The sequence below is a fragment of the Lampris incognitus genome, chromosome 17 (assembly GCF_029633865.1).
Source record: "Lampris incognitus isolate fLamInc1 chromosome 17, fLamInc1.hap2, whole genome shotgun sequence".
Classification (NCBI taxonomy): domain Eukaryota; kingdom Metazoa; phylum Chordata; class Actinopteri; order Lampriformes; family Lampridae; genus Lampris; species Lampris incognitus.
In genome coordinates, this window is record NC_079227.1 from 35,225,125 (window position 1) to 35,244,373 (window position 19,249).

The 19,249-nt window shown below is 44.7% G+C and overlaps 1 protein-coding gene across 1 annotated transcript in view; it reads right to left on the reverse strand.

Annotated features, from left to right (window-relative positions):
* Nucleotides 1–19,249, reverse strand: part of svild (supervillin d) — a 70,413-nt gene that overhangs the window by 29,294 nt on the left and 21,870 nt on the right. Inside the window, exons 6-8 of the mRNA XM_056297097.1 lie at nucleotides 17,076–17,175; nucleotides 13,521–14,053; nucleotides 10,847–10,982 (exon numbers count right to left, since the gene is read on the reverse strand). Of these exons, the coding sequence (XP_056153072.1) occupies nucleotides 10,847–10,982; nucleotides 13,521–14,053; nucleotides 17,076–17,175 (769 nt within the window). The remainder of the gene's footprint in view (nucleotides 1–10,846; nucleotides 10,983–13,520; nucleotides 14,054–17,075; nucleotides 17,176–19,249) is intronic.

Genomic DNA, 19,249 nt, shown 5'->3' on the forward strand with positions numbered 1-19,249 from the left:
GCTGGAAATTCCACCGCCCGAGCAGTCGTGCTCTGAAAGAGCTGATATCTTAGTTCCAGGTGTGAGGAGTCCCGGCCCGGGGTACTGCTTGTGCATCATGAACACCAAAACACACGTTGGTATGCAAACAGCAAGCATGCCTCTACTGATATTTCAAACAGTCTCGCTGGCCGTCACACAAACATGAAGACACAAACCATGCACACACTGCTGTATACACAAGCACTCACATACGGGCGCTACGGGTTTCGCTAATAGGATATTTTGTGGAGAAATACTGGCGCATAAACGGAAGAGCATGGAAAAACATCACATGACTTTGGGATTCACAAACATGCCAACACACATTTATGTAATTATACTATGTAGGGGGCAGCCGGGAATCTGCCGCAGCCAGGAATCGAACCTGGGTTCCCCGCACCACGGGTGACCGTGCTAACCAGTCAGCCAGAGGGTCACTGGTTAGCACGGTCACCCGTGGTCTGGGCTGCATATTTTGAACTCGCTCATCACGTATTGACGGCTCCTGGTGCCTGGCGCAATGCATAGAGCGCCCTCTGCTGACAATGCTGTGCTTAGCAGGAATAAAATAACCACAAATCCCAATAAAGGACCAAATAGGGTTGGGTTCTCTTTATTGAGCTTTAGGACTTAGATGACGATCTGGTCATATTTCAGATCATGTTTATGCAGAAATAGAGAAAATTCTTTAGTTCAAGTTGAAGAAAATTACTTAATTATGTGGACTGGAATACAATGAAAATCTTAAGCGTTGGCTCTCTGCCTTAACACAAAAGACACAAGGACAAAAGACACAAGGGCACACCATACCTACACACCATGTACACAGAATTCACACCTTATATACACAAGCATAGAAAAGTACACGATAACACAACCATGTAAGGTACATATGGGTGCATCAGCTGTTCAGCAACCTGACTGCTTGTGGAAGGAAACTATTACTGAGACGGGTGGTGTGTGACTTGATGCTCTGGTAGTAGGTTTTTTAGGTGGAAGGAGTGAGAACAGAACATGAGCGGGGTGGCTGGTGTCCGTAATGATGTTTTGGGCTTTCCTTTTTCAGCGAGTGGTGTAAATATTATGAAGCTGTGGTAGCTCCATGCCAGTGATTTCTGCTGCTGTCTTTACAGTCCTTTGCAGCAGTCTGCAGTCCTGAGCTGTCAGGCTGCCAAACCACACTGTGATACAGCCCGTCAAGACCCTCTCCATGGTACTGCGATAAAAGTCCATAAGAGTTTTGGTACTCATACCAAAACTCTTGAGATGCCTCAGAAAATACAGTCTTCATTAGCTCCGGCTTGGTCGGGTGTCCCTACAGACACAATTGGCCGTGTCTGCGGGTGGGAAGCTGGATGTGGGTATGTGTCCTGGTCGCTGCACTAGTGCCTCCTCTGGTCGGTCGGGGCATATGTTCAGGGGGGAGGGGGAACTGGGGGGAATAGCGTGATCCTCACACACGCTACGTCCCCCTGGTGAAACTCCTAACTGTCAGGTGAAAAGAAGCAGCTGGCGACTCCACATGTATCGGAGGAGGCATGTGGTAGTCTGCAGCCCTCCCCAGATCAGCAGAGAAGGGTAGAGCAGCAACTGGGACGGATCGGAAGAGTGGGGTGATTGGCCAGATACAATTGAGGAGGAAAAAAAAAAGGGGGAACCCCCCCCCAAAAAAATAATAAAATAAAATAAAATTGCAGTGTCTGCTGTGTCTTCTTGGTGATGCATTGGTGCCAAGAGACCTTATGAGAGTGCCTGTGATGTGTAAACCGACAAATCTAAACCTGTCTACAATTTCAACAGATGAACCACTGATGGAAACAGGAATGTGATCATTCTAAAGTCAACAATAATTTCTTTTTTTTCTTATTGGCATTTAGCGACAGGTTGTTATCATGGCACCATATAGTTAAATCTTCCTCCTCCTATAGGCCCTCTCATCACTGCCGCTTATTAGTCCAGCCACTGTGGTATCATCTCATTTAAGGTTCACAAACTGTCTAGTGCCACTGTAAATGTTCAGCCTGAAGCGAGTTCCCCACAGATGGATCATACCGTTTTTTCCTCCAACTAGCTGCTTCCCAGTCTTTGGTGAACTATGCTCCTTTATACCTACTGAACACATAGTATATAGAATACGTGTATCGTGAATGTAGATCATTGAGTGTTCACAGGAGGAGGAGGCTTATAAGATGCCTGCCAGATCTTATCCGTCTTGACAAAACTGGTTTTATTAAGCAGAGACAAATGCAGGAAAACATAAGAACATTACATACGACATGTCACATAGAATAAGATAGAATCAGCCCTGATTAGCCTAGATGCCCAAAAGGTGTTTGATGCAGTTAGCCAGAAATGTTAATATAAAGTTCTATATACATTTGGATTTCATGAGGACTTCATAAAAAATGATTCATACATTATATAATAAATGGGGACATTGCACTCCCATTTACTCTACAGCGGGGATACAGACAAGGATGTGCCATCTCTCCTCTCCTGTTCACCATATGTATCGAGCCCCTTAGTCAATGGATTCATCAGAATCAGAATACAAAAGGGTATTGGGGGGGGGCAAAAGCTGGCATTATTTGTAAATGATATTTTGATATACTTAGAAAAACTCACCCCATCCCTACCCAAAGTTGTGTGTTGCCCAGAAGAATATGGCTCCATGTTTGGCTATAAACAATCAAAGACACAAGTCCTCGCTTTTAATTACGAACCCACTAAGGATATTATTGAAAAATACCAGCTAAAATGGGATGCTGATTCAATAAAATAGTTGGGTGTATATTTACCAAAGACCTGGCAAACTTATCCAACATCAATTTTGGACCTCTGGACTCCAAACTAAAGGCAGATGTAAGAAGATGGAAAAGAGTACGTGGGAATGGGACGTCCATGTTTGTTGGAGTATTATTATCCAGCCCAGCTGAAGCTGATATGGTGGTGCAACCCTGGTTATTTTGCTAGTTGGATGAAGCTAGAGCTGGCAATGACTGATAGGATCCCACTTGAAGAAACTGTTTCTGATGAAACACAAGTCAAACATCTCTTGGACAGAGCAAAGCCATTTATCTACTTGTCCATGAAGATTTGGAAGGAAACAAAAAATGTGCAATATACAGAGAATATCAAAAACTATTAAAGTGATGTTCCTTCGATAGTGATCCCCCCCCCCCCCAATTTGAGGGACAAAATATTTAGTATATGGGCAAGGAAAGGTGGTACGGCTTACTGTACTCTGATACATAAAGAGTTTCCAGACTGTGGCGGAACAACATAAAGTTGAATGGCGAGACTTCTTCATATTCCTAAAAATGCATCACTACTTTAGAATAATCATGAAAGATATTACTTTGGCGAATCCAGAGGATGAAATAATGAACATTTTTATATCCGCCTATAACTCCAAATACAATGCTAAAACTATTTCCAGGGCACACAACTGTTTTTCAGATTAGAAGAGGCACTGTGTATTTAAGAGAAATGGGACGGGGAAAGTAATTGGGTTTTCTACGGGGAGGAGTGGCACAGGATCTGTCAAACACAGTGGAAAACTACAAGTTCCCTTATTTAGAGGGACTTTTGTAGGAAGAGTTTGGTTCGATTCTTCATTACCCCTCAGCAGAAGCGACACAGAGCTATTAATTCAGACTGCCGCAGACAATGCCAGACCGACCATGTGACTCACTATCATATATTTTGGTCCTGCCCTGGCCGCTTCCTGGAAGAACATCCATCAGACTTTAGAGGAGGTACTCAGAACCAGCATCCCTTTTAGATTCCATATTCTATAGTCATGCAATATCCCACGAGATATAAACTGCAGAGATCGAACCCTTATGTCAGTTCTACTGGCTGCATGTGAAAGAGTCATAACCCCTAAGTGACTACAGCCCGAAGCTGCCTCGGTTGAGGACTGGATGAACATAATATACACAATGGAGAAATTGACATAATCCCTCCGAGTACGCCAAGATAAATTTACCAGAATATGGTCAGGGCGGATTGACTTTATCAGACCCCAAACTCGAGACTTTATGGAAGACATATGCGTATTATTTGAACGTTAACATTCCTCCCAGTCGTTCTGTGCTGTACATAGTGCTGTTTGATACCAGTAATTATTGACGCCTGAGAAATATGCAAATATGGAAGGAACCCAATAAAATTTCATCTGGAAATTTTATTGTTTTCTTTGACCCCCCCCCCCCACACACACACACACATATACACTTTTAAGAAGACCTGTCAGGTATAAAAAGAATGTGTAATTTTTTATATATTTCCAATGTAATTATTTCATTTATCTATTTGTTTATTCACCCATTTTCTCTTTATTTGTGATAAATTGATCAAAGTACAACTCTGAGACTGTAAAAGAAAAGTAAAAGACCCCCTCAAATAATAGAGATGGCTGTCTAATGGAAGCCATTTTTAACCTGGATGTTTTCTTTTTTGTTTTGTTTTTTTCCTGCTTGCTTGTTTCTTTCTTTAAGCACCTGATTTTGTTGTGACATATAACTGTCAAAACAGGCGTGAAGTATTTGTAATTGTGTTTTGTTAATCCTCTGGCTGCCAATAAAAAGCAAAAAAATAAAATAATGTCAATGCAAATTCATTAGAAAGTCATTTCTTTGCTTTGAGCCAAATGAAAAAACACAGTATCTTTAATACAGGATGTTGCCTTATAATGTTACACTCAAATTACTACACCTAAACCCTCGCCTCCTTCCTAGGGACTCAGGATGACCTGCAGCAATTATCGTGTCACTCTGTAAACTCCCAGCAAAGAGAAATATAAATTACAAATATAATTATAAATAATAATGATATTTATATTTATAATATAAATTATAAATATCATTCCCTATCTTGCTATATAAAAGCTTTCTGCCTGCTGTTTCTGTGTTGTTGAACCCGAGTGTGCGGTGCTAATGGTACCGGTGTAATCTAAGCCCGGTTATGGCGACTTCATCAAGGAACCACGCTGAAAACGGTTCATTCTTTCAGGTAAAAATCGTGCTACAATAAATGTTTTTCCATAGTCCAACAACCTTCCATCCCCACATTAAAGATGGTTACTTCTATAATGGCAGCGCGCCGTTACCCTTAGTTAAGTTTAGCCACGCTTAAGAGCATCTGCCGCGGTCAGCTGTGCTGTAGACCGTCCACACGCTGTGTTGGCACACGTTTCCTGTGGACGAATACGTCAGGGTAGCCCACTTTCACAGCCTGCTTCCTCCTCGGTGCATTTTCTGCATACATCACTGAAACTACACTTTCAAGATTTTCACCAGCGGCCTCAAAACCCGTGTTTCCTAATGGAGGCCCGGCTCTTGGAAATTTGAAACCGATTCCGAATCAGATCCGGTTTTCAATACCCAATCATACGCAGCTGAGCCCCACAAACCCGTTGCCCAGCTCTGGAATCAATCAGAGAGGAAATACCTTGGCCTGACAGGATCCCAGAGAGATGAGATGGGATCGGGGGGGGGGGGGGACCCAGGCTGTGAGCATTTCCCCAACAGGAAACTATTCCTCTCTGCCCTGCCTCACTGTACTCTGCAAGAATCCCCCTGGCCAAACCACAGAAACATCTCCACCAGCCGGGGGCCAACAAGCCACAATCCTGTCGTGAGGGTGAGGGTGCTGACAGCTCTGTCTCATCAGCGGCGACGTTGAGTTTGAAAAGAGCGTGTCCTTAGAGGAGCTAAAGACAAGTCCATATAGTCACATTAACGCCATCTTGGTGCATGCAAACAGACACATGCATGCGCACACAGACACACACTCACCTGCAGAGCCAGGGAAAGGTTGACAAGTCAGATGTCAAATTCAAAGACAGGGATGCAGTCTGGAGATGAAGGTAGAGGAAACTGGGAACAAAGGAGGGAAACGGGAGGGGGGAGAGGAACGAGAGAAGAAGAAGAAAGGAAAAGTTGAGAGGGGGGGGATTGACAGGAAAGAGAAAGAAGGGCAGCCTAGATGTCCATCCCGAACTGCCACAGCGGGAGGAGGGGGTTTCAGCAAGCGGCGAGGGTCATTTAAAACCTATGACAGGGAAGGCATGGGAGCCGAGCACAACAGGGAGACACATGGCAGAAAGAGGGAGACTGACAGGTTGACTATAGAGAGGTATGCAAATATAACACAAGGAGTAATAAATTACAAAAAACGAACCATTCCCGCTCATAAGAAGAATGACCCCATCTAAAGAGTATCTCATACCCTGCAAAATGTCAAACGCCACCAGTGACCATCCTAAAATCTTCTTCCAAGATATTTTTACTTATTTCCGCTGATTTTCCACGCCTCGTGAGAAGGTGGAGACCACTTCCCTCGATGCGAGGGTGTCAGGACAGGATGTTGGTGTTGCTGTAAAGCCCCCTGAGGCAAATTTGTAATTTGTGATATTGGGCTACACAACTAAAGTGGACTTCTAAATCGTGTCCAGTGTGGGGCGTCTTGAGTGGTATGGCGGTCTATTCTGTTGCCTACCAACATGGGGATCGGCGGTTCGAATCCCCGTGTTGCCTCCGGCTTGGTCGGGCGTCCATACAGACACAACTGGCCGTGTCTGCAGGTGGGAAACCAGATGTGGGTGTGTGTCCTAGTCGTTGGGCTAGCGCCCCCTCTGGTTGATCGGGGCACCTGTTCGGCATGATCCTCTCAGGCGCTACGTCCCCCTGGTGAAACTCCTCACCGTCAGGTGAAAAGAAGCGGCTGGCGACTCCACATGTATGGGAGGAGGCGTGTGGTAGTCTGCAGCCCTCCCCGGATCGGCAGAGGGGGTGGCGCAACAACCGGGACGGCTTGGAAGAGTGGGGTAATTGGCCGGATACAATTGGGGAGAAAAGGGGGGGGGTGTAAACTCATTTCGATGCTTGACCTTTGAATCAACTGATACCATGAATTGTCTCTTTAAACGGCCAACGGACTGTTTAACTAGCTAGCCGATAATGGTAGCGTCACCGCTGCCCACGTTTATTTATTCATGCAACCCTCGACAGCTCCTATGAAAACACCGGCAAAACTATTTCAAAGTAATCACAAGTCACGACGGGTGGGGGAACTTTCTTTGTTAATAGTCGTGATGGCAGCGTGAAGAGCAACGATAGTAGGAGGTCACTGCTCTGTGTGAGTCTGGCGAAGAACACATCATCCCGTGTGATGTTTGAGTCTTCTGGGCTGTGTGGCCTTGCTGGGTGATGTCGGGCCGGTCTGATCTGTAGCGAGTCAACACTGACACACAACTCCCACACGTTTTAAAGGAAGCTGCAGGAGGTGGAAATACGTTTACAAAAGAAAATTTAAAAAAACATGTTTTTTTTTTCCCTAATAAGCGGTTTGGATAATGGATGGACGGAAAAACGTGCCTCTGAAAATAACGAGAGTGATGCCCCTTAATTAAAACCCGACTACACCGAAAAGGTGAAAGTATTTTTTGTTTTTGCTATTAATTACCTCCCCCAGCTGGCGCCCAGTGCCTGCTGGGATAGGCTCCAGCGTCCCACGACCCTGGGGGGGGGGGGGGGGGGGTAAGCGGCTTGGATAATGGATGGATGGATGAGTATTACTTTGTCGAAATTCCAAATATTGCGGGCGTCCGGGTGGCGTGGCAGTCTATTCCATTGCCTACCATCACAGGGACCGCTGGTTCAAATCCTCATGTTGCCTCCGGCTCGGTCGGGTGCCTAGAAGACACAACTGGCCATGCCTATGGGTGGGAAGCCGGATATGGGTATGTGTCCTGGTCGCTGCACTAGCGCCTCCTCTGGTCGGTCGGGGCACCTGTTCACGGGGGAGGGGGAACTGGGGGGAATAGCGTGATCCTCCCACGCGCCACGCCCCCCTGGTGAAACTCCTCACTGTCAGGTGAAAAGAAGCGGCTGGCGACTCCACCTGTAGCGGAGGAGGCGCGTGGTAGTCTGCAAACGGCCGGATACAATTGGGGGAGACAAAAAATCCCGAAAAAGAAAAAGAAAATTCAAATACGTGATGTTGCGTATAGATCTACCACGTGCACCTTATTTTTTTTTTTTGTATATTTTGATCCACTTTCATATTTTCATGTAGAGAATTTTTATGTACAAAATATACTTTATGAATAAAGTCTGATTGATAGCATCAACGAGCTCCGTGCCGCTACAGACGGAACGACTGACGAGGCTTTTTGTAAACAAAGCGAAGGCTTATTCCACGCAGCTGCTTACATGCACACAAACACATTTTTACAATTACATTTCCAACAACAAGGCCTCACTTCAATGAAACACGAAAAGAAAAGCTCAGCGGGCTTAAAGGGAAACATGTGGGGCGGGTGAGAGAAGGTGGCCGTGGTGTGTGATATACCCCCCCCCCCCCAAAAAAAACACCAAGCCGAGGGGCAACAAAATCTGTTCCAGCTCGGGAATGCATGAGACCGAATGACAAGTTCCTGTTTTTCTTTCAAGTGAGGAACTCAACCGCTTTTCTCTCAAGTGAGTAATGGGTTCATTACTTGAATAGGTGCCAGGGGGCGCAGGGGGCACCCCCGAGCTGGACAAAAAGTGAATTCGCTGGGGGTGGATTTCTGACAATACTACCAAGGAGAATTGAATCGTGAAAGAAGAAAATCAGTCCTTGTTCAACTGTGCTCAGGTTAGACGCCCTTTACCTGGTGCCAACATGAAGCCGATCAGTTTGCCAAACCAAGCCGCGTGCTCCTCGGTGCTGCGACCTCACGAAGCCCAGAGCGCTCCAGTAGCGGCTCCGTCGCACAATGGGTTGCAGACCAATTCACTGGCAACGGCTGTCGATTTTGGAGCTAAGGAAGAAATCCGCAGACTTTCTGGATGTCATTCTGGCTTCCTTCCCTTGTGCGCCTTACATGCAACTTTTGTACTGAATTTATGGATTTATAGTGGATTTATTAGAAAAGGGACAGACTGCAGAAATATAATATGACATCAGTTCTCAGTGTGCGACTTATTTGTCTGAAAAATCTGGCTCTCTGAAAATGTCCCCAGAGTTCGAACCATATTTGGTCCAGGTTGAGGTCATGTTTGGATGGAGGACGAGCTTCGAGCAGAAACCTCACAATGATCCTCCTGATCTAAATATTCAAGCCAAGCGATGGTCCAAATAGATAGACATGACATCATCTGACACATGGCGTGTTTTGAGTGAGAGTTATGGGTCTTTGTAAGGCTTGCACATGGCACGGGTTTCCAGGGTTTTTCCCATAGCAGCAGAACTGCTCCGTTCCTGTACTGGCTCTACTATTATTACAGCATAGCACTAGCATCCTTTATTCACCCACAGGAATATGCAGATGATGGTGTGCTGCTCTTGCAGAAGGACAACATGCAAAAACAAACATCCAGTCCTACCTACATCATATGTGTCCATATCTCTGCCATATTTCAGGCACAAGCTTTGCAAAAACCACACAGAAATAGCTAGCGTGATTTCACGGGACAAAAAAGAAGAATCTCATAAACCTGGGGTATGTACCCCTTTTCTTAATACTACTAAAAAGGAATATATGAACAAAGTTTAGTTTTAGGAATAAAGTTTGCTCTCTTGGACAGTGAAAATTTTTTTTTTTTTTTTGATATTTTGGATATATGTTTTTGTGGTTTTGTAGTTTTTGTAGTCTGGATATGTGTGTTCTTGTAGTTTTTGGATATGCGTTTTTGTTTTTGTGTTGCACTGCTGTGGACTGGGGGAAATGCTACTTCAAATGGCAATGACAAATAAATGTTAATAAATAAATGACAAATAAAAAAATGAAATAAATGAAGGACAAATAAAATAATAATAATTAAATAAATAATAAAATGGATAAATGACAAATAAATAAATGACAAATAAACAAAATAAATAAATAGATAAATACTAAAATAAATAAATGTAAATAAATGAAAAATAAATGTTCCTCACTGCTGATAAAGTATAAATGGAATATTCTAGTAGTGAATAGGTGCAGAGAAAGAGATGGGGGCTCTCTACTCCAGTGCAAATATAGGGTCACACTGTAAAAGTGGAGTAATTTATCTATAGGTGACATATTTAGATATGCATGTGCCGGAAACATTAAAAAAAAAATGAATGAGAAGGGAGAGAGCAGACTGGACCGAGTCTGCTTGTGAGCCTCCACACCAGCATCAGGAATCAGGAAAGAAAAGGGGAAGAAGAAGAAAGGAGGGTGAAGATACCGCAGGAGCCAATTAGCGCTCGATTGCATAAATCGGAACCAGTCTTTGTCTGGTCAGGTGTTCCGCCCGGAGGGCGAACAGTTTTTGACCACACACCCAGAGGCACATGCTGAGGCAGCGTGTTGCCGCAGTCGTGACTTGTGGTTCTGGGTATTACCGTCTATCATGGACATACCTTCGAGTTTCATGGACACTATTAACAGATGGACGGAGACTGAGTTTGGTGGCGGAGTTATTTTGTACACGGCGTTAAGGGCAAAGGCGTGTCATTCCCTGGAAGACCGGCTCTATTCTGGATCTCTACATTTGGCATCAACGCCACTCCCATCCACCCCCCCTCCCCCTTCTCCTCCACCCACTGGCTCAACCTCCCACCCCTACACCCGTCCCCCTTGGCAGCTGCTCAGGAAAACAAGCAGATTCAGCACAGGAAGAAATGTGTGTGTCCCTCTTCCCACAACTGCCCTCATCCTCAACTGGGAATTACTCTTTCACTCCCCCACAACAATCGGAGAGCGTTAACATGCATGGAAGTAGCTGCTAACTGGCAGCAGTTTCCCAAAAACAAACAAAAAAATGTGGTGTGACTGAGCAGAGACCACGCTATGAGCACTCCTAACCTTCTTCTTCCAGGAGCTCTCAGAGTCCTGCAGCTGGTTGAAGCGGTCAGCCAAGGACTTCTGGACCGTCTCTGTGGGTTTGGTCTTCTTCAGCCGACTCTTCCATTCTTCCTCACAAGTGGTCAACTCAACCAGTCTAGAAAAATAAAATAAAAAGGGGGGGGGGTCAGAGACACTCATTCTGTTACACCAGGGGAAAGCAGGCTTTTTCCTGCCTTTTAAGCAGGATCAGAATCATGTTTATTGGCCATGTAGGTTTGCACATACGTGGAATTTGACTCTCTCTCTCAGTGTACTTAACATGGAATAACAACACTACAACACAACAATCTTCAGATATACACACAAGACTTGACTTATACAGGAGAAATAAGAGGTGGTAAGGTGCAGCGGTGCAGAGAATATATCAGAGATGCTTAAATAGATGTTAGCAGGTTACTTACATACATGCCTGAGGTAGATGGACATGACGGTGTGTACCAGTATATGTACAATGTACAGTACATTATATACAACATGTACAGTACAGTGTATACAAAATGGCTGTATTTATCGACAGTGTTAAGCGTTAATTTGAATGACAGCCTGCAGAAAGAAACTGTTTTTATATCTGGTTGTTTTGGGGTACGGTGCCCTGTAGCGCCTGTCAGAGGGAAGGGGTTGGAACAGGTTGTGACCAGGGTGTGATGGGTCTGCAGTGATGTTGCCTGCTCATTTAAATCCGCTATCCACAACTTTCTTCCACTGGTAAGTTATTTTACCCATGTGAGATGTGACGGTTATGTGGCGGTTCTGATGGAAAGATAATCAATATTCCAGCATGAGAGTGTTGTGATCTAGTTTGATATTTGATTTGATTTTTACATACTTGATTAATCCCCATGTGGAAATTCCTCTCTGTATTTAACCCATCCTAGCTGTGTAGCTAGCAGCAGGGGGCAGCCGCCGTGCAACAGCCGGGGGACCAACTCCAGTTCGTCTTGCCATGCCTCGGTCAGGGGGCGCAGACAGGAGTACTAACCCTGACCTACATGTCTTTTTGATGGCAGGGGAAACCAGAGCACCCGGAGAAAACCCACCACAGACACGGGGAGAACATGCAAACTCCACACAGAGGGTGACCTGGGATGACCTGGGATGACCCCCCCCCCCAAGGTTGGACAACCCCAGGGATTGAACCCAGGACCTTCTTGCTGTCAAGCGACAGCGCTAACCACTGGGCCACAGTGCCGCCCCTATCGTAGGCAGACAGAAATAGACATGTTGCAGCTGATTAACTAGGAGAACAAACAGGATGTAGTAGCCACTGTTGCTTGTATGCTATCAGCTCAGCAGGAAACAGTTCTCGCCCAAGTGAAAATGGCATCCTCCTACCAAAGCCAATGCAAACAGTCAAAAACTACATCAAACAATATGGGAACACTGTTGTACAGTAATATTGGTTGTCATGGCCACATCAGCATCATATTTCAATCTTTTTTTCCTTCTGGAGTTTTTTTTTCCAACGTGTACGTATTTGCTGCACCAGTGTTCGTCCTACCTGGTCTAAAAATGTCGATAACAGTACACGAAGACCTTGTCCAACCATGGTGAAGAGGCCAGTGAATATTATGTGAAATCAGGCTGGTCAGTCAGTCAAAATAAATGTTTAGAGTCTTTCGATGGTATTGTATCGTGATGAAATTTTGGATATTGATTGATCGCGATGTGCAATTTTGTTGTCTAAATGAATGATAATGAGAATCTATTACCTAAAATTTTTCAAAAAATGAGGTCTGAAATATTTTAGGTCGTATTATTTGAAAACTAGTTTTGCTTTATATTGCAATGAATTCAGGGGGCAGCCAGGAATCCACCACAGCCAGGACACGAACCCAGGTCGCCCGCACCACGGGTGACTGCGCTAACCAGTCAACTAAAGGGTCCGACCTGTTAGCCAACGGGCTAGCGAGTCTAGTCATCTGTGGTTGTTACACTACCCCCCCCCCCTCCTTTGGGAAGCGCGTCCCTGTGCTTCAGCCTACCAGCTCCCTCGCGCCTCAGGGTGCACATGCTTCCGATGGCCTCACGGTCTCACCATCCCACTTCTGACACCAATGTAGTGAATTCAGCCGGGACGGGAACCCAGGTCACACGCGCCACGGGCGACTGCGCTAACCAGTCAGCTAAAGGGTCCGACCCGTTAGCCGAAGGTTAGCACGTCTAGTCATCCGTAGTCGCTACAATATTATACTTTAAATTGCCAAATAGTTCAATGTGATGAACCTCAGTAGAATCCTTAAGCTATTTTTGCAAGCAGATAGTGTGATATAGACCAATTCTGTATAAAATTCCCTGTGATTATCATGACTATGTCGTTTTCCATATCGCCCAGCACTAATGTAACCCAGCTACCTGGTCCAGATGGATAAACAAATGATTTCTTAATGGACAATTGCTGCGGATTTTATCTTCAAGTATCCTTTTATACTTAATCTACTATTTACATGACCTATTGGAGATTTTCTACTTTTTCCTTAGAAAGGCAGTTTGAGGAGTTTCGATTTGATCTTAATGTTAGACTACTCAAAATTTATTTTTCAATCCAGAGGGGGGGGGGGTGCCCAAAGCTAGTCTGCGACCCCTTTGTGAGTGTGCTGCTGGTATATGTATGTACAGTATATGTTCCCCTGACCTCTGTTTGAGTGGGGAGCTCAGGCTCCCATCCAGGCTGCTCTCCAGCTCATCCCCATCTTCTGACACTGAGGGGGTCTTCTCCAGCGATGGTGTCTCCTCCGGGCTCTCGTCGGGCGAGGGGCTGCGCACCTCCTCCAAACTCCCTCCACTACTGCTGCTGCCCTCCTCCGTCTGGTCTCTATGAACGCCGAGGCTCCATTCATCGGTGCTTTCCTTGATTAGTGTATCTTCCTCATCATCTTTTTCCTCAGCATCGTCTTCCTCCTCCTCGACTTCCTCTTCCTCCTCCTCACTTTGGGGGTGGCTGAGCTTGACACTGGTCTGTCTCACTAGGTGGCTTTCCGGCGTCGTCCCCTCACTGTGGTCCGACTCCAGGCTTGTGGAGCGGCTTTTCTTTAGGATTCCCTTAATGCTGCTGGGCCCCGAGTCCTGGCGCTGCAGCAAGGCAGGCCGTCTGGGAGGGGAGGCAGGGGGAGAGGAGTCTCTGTCCTTGGTGAGGGCGGGCGTTGTGTCAGAGAGATGGCTAAAATCCTACAGGAGAGTGAGAAAATGTGAAGTTTTTGTTAATTAAACAATCAGTTTTTGATCATCGAGCAGTTATGTGAAGACCACCAGCCACCCCACTTGTTCGAGCACTCATTTAATGTTTGGCTGAGACTGTAAAGTTTCTAATCCAACTTCTTTAGAGGACAGGGATGTGTATTCAGCTGCTTTTCAGTTTATGGCTTTACTAATATATACAGTAATTTGCTTTATGAGGGGGCCCATTTATTTTAACACAACTCATCTATAGTTTCCACATCCTGTTTAGATCCTCTTCCCATTTGTCCCAGAGCCACAGGGGCTGCATGCTATACACAGCAGTCATTTTCTATTCCCCTTTGCAGCAGGGCTACACCGAGAGAGAGAGCGAGAGAGAGGGTGAAGATAGAGCAGAGCTGAACTAGAGCAGTATTCTGTTATCTGTTAGTGTGTGTCTGGCTCAAGACAACAAACTTCACTAAAACACATGTTGTGTCCGTTTGCATTAAAATTACAAAGTACACGCTGGCAGACGACAACACCCTACTCACCAAAGGTACACAAAAGTAGACCCTCCCTATGAGCCGTCATCCTGGTTATAATTAGTTTTCTGAATGCGTTCGCCAATTAGATGCTGACATATCTGAGAGCTGAATAATTTTGGTTTATGAAGTAAAAGTGTGATGATTTCTCACAAATATCCTTTAGCAAAATTGGATCCCGAGGATTTGTGGAATGGAATCTGTCAATACGTGTCAACACAGACTGCGTTAATGGATAAAACAGTGTGCGTTGGTGAAAAGTAACTGGACATGTGTTGATCCAAGCCAGACATACACCTCGTCAAGAGGGTACTGTCACTTAGACAACTTGGACCTGCAAGAAAGACCCCACTGAGAGGTCAGAGGTTACTGGGCAGAGTGCACGGAGAGAATGTGGAGATGAGAGGATAGCAAGTTCAGCTCCGAGGGAAAGAAAGTGATGCGAAGTCCAGGTGGTCCGCCGTGCTGACAAACACCAGAGCAATGCCAAAAATGTGTGCGACCTTTAAGTGTGTGTGCATGTGTGAGAGAGAGAGAGAGAGAGACTGTGTGATGTGTGTGTGTTTGCATTACTACACATGTGGGGTTCAGTTTGAGTGCAATCAATGATAACTGTTATGGACAATGAGGACATTTTTCCTCATTGCAGTGATTTTTCCCGCTTAAAGGCCGAGCTCTTTATTTTGAGGGTTAACGCTATAATTAGTGAATGAATGTTGACAAGAGAGAATGTTATATATATATATATGCAATTTAAAATGTGCACTGTAACTACACATTAATAACACATCTACACACCCATGGGGAATGTTAACATGAGTAAGAGTCTGAGAATTGACCACATGTTGTAAAATGCTTCAGAACTGCAGGACTGCAGCTGTCAACTTTATGATTTTTCCAAGGACATACCCATGAGACCCAGACAGTCGAGTTATGATTTCAACAAAAGCAGCACTGGTAAAATACCATTTATATTGGTCTCTCTCTCTCGCTCTCTCTCTCTGACTCACATTTTTATTGGGAAAGTTTCCTAAACTGGGGTATACCTCAGAAATCGAGATGATCAGAGAACTTTCAGATTTTTTTTTTTTTTTACAACTTAGGTCATATTTTCATAGTTTGTACTTTCATGGGCATCATCTCATCTCATCATCAGCCGCTTCACCGGGGTCGGGTCGCGGTGTCAGCAAGCTAAGTAGGGCACTCCAGATGTCTCTCTCCCCAGCAACACCCTCCAGCTCCTCCTGGGGGATCCCAAGGCGTTCCCAGGCCAGATTGGACATGTAGTCCCTCCAGGGAGTTCTGGGTCTACCCCCGGGGTCTCCTCCCAGTTGGATGTGTCTGGAAAACCTCCAAATGGGCGCTTTCACGGGTATTTGTTATGATATAATTTTACTCTCTAGCTTCATTTTGGAGATTTTGGATATGGGACCAGTCAATCTTTGTTCCAACCCTCACCTATGGTCATGAGCTTTGGATAGTGACCAAAAGGGTGGGATCATGGATACAAGCGGCTGAAATGAGTTTCCTCCATAGGGTGTCTGGGCTCAGCCTTGGAGATAGGGTGAGGACCTCGGACATCCGGAGGGAGCTCGGACTAGAGCCGCTGCTCCTTCGCATCGAAAGGAGCCAGTCAAGGAGGTTCAGGCATCTAATTAGGATGCCTCCTGGACGCCTTCCTTTGGAGGTTTTCCAGGCACGTCCAACTGGGTGGAGACCCCGGGGTAGACCCAGAACTCGCTGGAGGGACTACATGTCCAATCTGGCTTGGGAATGCCTTGGGATCCCCCAGAAGGAGCTGGAGGGTGTTGCTGGGGAGAGGGACGTCTGGAGGGCCCTACTTAGCTTGCTGACACCGCGACCCGACCCCGGAGAAGCAGCTGATGATGAGATGAGATGAGATGATATGGGACCACCCCTAAACAGAGCTCTACAGCAGCATCTTAGCTGTTCTCTCAACAACAACAGAAACCCTGCCATCTCAGCTAGGCAGTGTGTATGACTGTCCATTATGCATGACTTCTCTGTTGTGCTGGCCAGATAGTTCATCTATGGGTACTCCTACGCAAGTATGGGCTGCACATTCCTGCAAGGTGAACCAGGAAGTAGTGCAGCAATGTGATCGACCATTGATAATACCAAAATTTTTGTGCAGCAACTTTTAACTTGCACTTTTGTTTTCGCTTCCAAATGTAGTTTAGATAAGGGGTTTGAATTGGAATTGTTGAACCCTGTGATGCTCCTGTTTCACTGCCCCGTAACTCACCTTTGTAAAGCAATGCCTCGTGGTGAGGAATTTTCCCTTAAGATTCAAACAAGAACACTTTTTTCAGAAGCCGTAAAGTTTGTTTTGGACTCTCTGACCAATGACTATCACGCAACTACTTTAAGTTTTATGGGTTTTATAGGTGTTCCCTTTTACAGGTTCTAGGTCTTTGGTATGAAACCCTTTTGAAAACATCAACAGTCTTATCAAACCACAATCTGACCTTCTCTTCCTCAGCGGCAGCATGTTCACGCTCCTTCCATGATGGCTCGCCTATGGTTTCGTCCTCCTTTGTCTCCTTTCTTGTAGAGCTCTTAAAAACGCTACAAAATGGATAGAAAATGACAGAAAAGAGAGAGGGGAAGATGAAGAATTTACCGGAGATTAGATGTGAGCACAATTCAACGTCACATATGATGGAGAGAAGAATCAGTTCATCTGGACACTGTTTATTGAGAGAAACGTTCCATCACTCATCTAAAGGACCTCTTCAGTGTAAACTGACTGCAGGTATCCCCACCAGTATAAACAATACAGTGCCATAATCCCCACCCTTATAAACACTACAGTACTATACTAGAATCCCCACCCTTATAAACACTACAGTGCTATAATCCCCACCCTTATAAACACTACAGTACTATAATCCCCACCCTTATAAACACTACAGTGCCATAATGCCCACCCTTATAAACACTACAGTACTATAATATCCACCCTTATAAACACTACAGTACTATAATCCCCACCCTTATAAACAATACAGTACTGTAATCCCCATCCTTATAAACAATACAGTACTGTAATCCCCACCCTTACAAACAATACAGTACTATAATCCCCACATTTATAAACACTACAGTACTATAATCCCCACACTTATAAACACTACAGTACTATAATCCCCACCCTTATAAACAATACAGTACTATAATCCCCACCCTTATAAACAATACAATACTATAATCCCCACCCTCATAAACAATACAGTACTATAATCCCCACACTTATAAACACTACAGTGCTATAATCCCCACCCATATAAACAATACAGTGCTATAATCTCCACCCATATAAACAATACAGTAGCATAACGACCCAAACCAATTACCAGTTTCATATGCAAACTGCTGTGACCATTAACTAGTGTGGCCATGTGTACCATTCACAGAGGATTTATGTACACATGGCTATTGTAACTCTAGAGCGACTGGCATTTCACTCCTACCTAGAATGACCATGGGCGGTCGAAATGACCTGTGGTATTTAAACTCTATATTCTGTCAAGATAAATACCCAATGGAGATATTAATGCATTACATATGTTAGTATGTCTATTATGAAACTAACTGACACCAAAATTAACATTTTAACATCTTTAATACTATTTTTCAAACAATTTGAAATGGCCGCTGTCCAGCGCCTGTAAATACTGCAGCACCTCGGTGGTAGCCATGGTGTGTCTGTAACCAGACATTTTGGACATAATCACAAATCAAGTTCAGACTGTTTCTCTGCTAGTGTGTTTCTAGGACAGAGCAACGAACTTCACGAAGGAAATGACACCACCAACACACGTCATAAATAGTGACATGACGCACACGATGACGCGCAAATTATGCGCCGTCATTTTGACCACTCATGGTTGTTTTAGGTAGATCTTATGATAACTTTTTTGTGTGCAATTGATCTAAAACTAATTTTCACGCAAATATATACAATTTTAAGAGCATTCAGGGAGCGGCAAGTCTGTACTTTGAAAATCTGTAACGGTCAAAATGACCACCTTGGTTGTTCTAGTTCATGGTCACGCCCATATTTGCATATGCAACTGGTCGTTGGTTTGGGTCGTTGTGCCACTGTATCGTTTATAAGGGTGGGGACACCTGCAGTAAGTTGAGACTGCAGAGGTCACTTAGATCAGTGTTTCCCAACCCAGTCCTCAAGGACCCCCTATCCTGCAGATTTTCTTTGCAACTATGAATAGGTACCCGTTTGTAGTTATTCAACCAATCAGCAATGAATTATGTCAGATTTCACACACCTTGCATAATTAAGTGCTATGAGATGATTGGTTGAGTAAGTACAAACAGGGCTACCTATGCGGGGTTACAATGAAAATCTGCAGGATAGGGGTTCCTTGAGGACTGGGTTGAGAAACACCGACTTAGATGACTGACGAAACGTTTCTGTCAATAAACATTGTGTCCACATGGACTAGTTCAACCTTCTGGGATTGGCTGATAATGAATGTAATGAACAATAATAAACATTATCTGGTTATACACTGATCAGTCACCAAGATAACGTTCTACACAACTCTACTCAGGTCTTGAAGAGAAACAGAAAGCATCAGGGGTTGGCGTGATGTGGCATTAAATCACTGATAATTACACA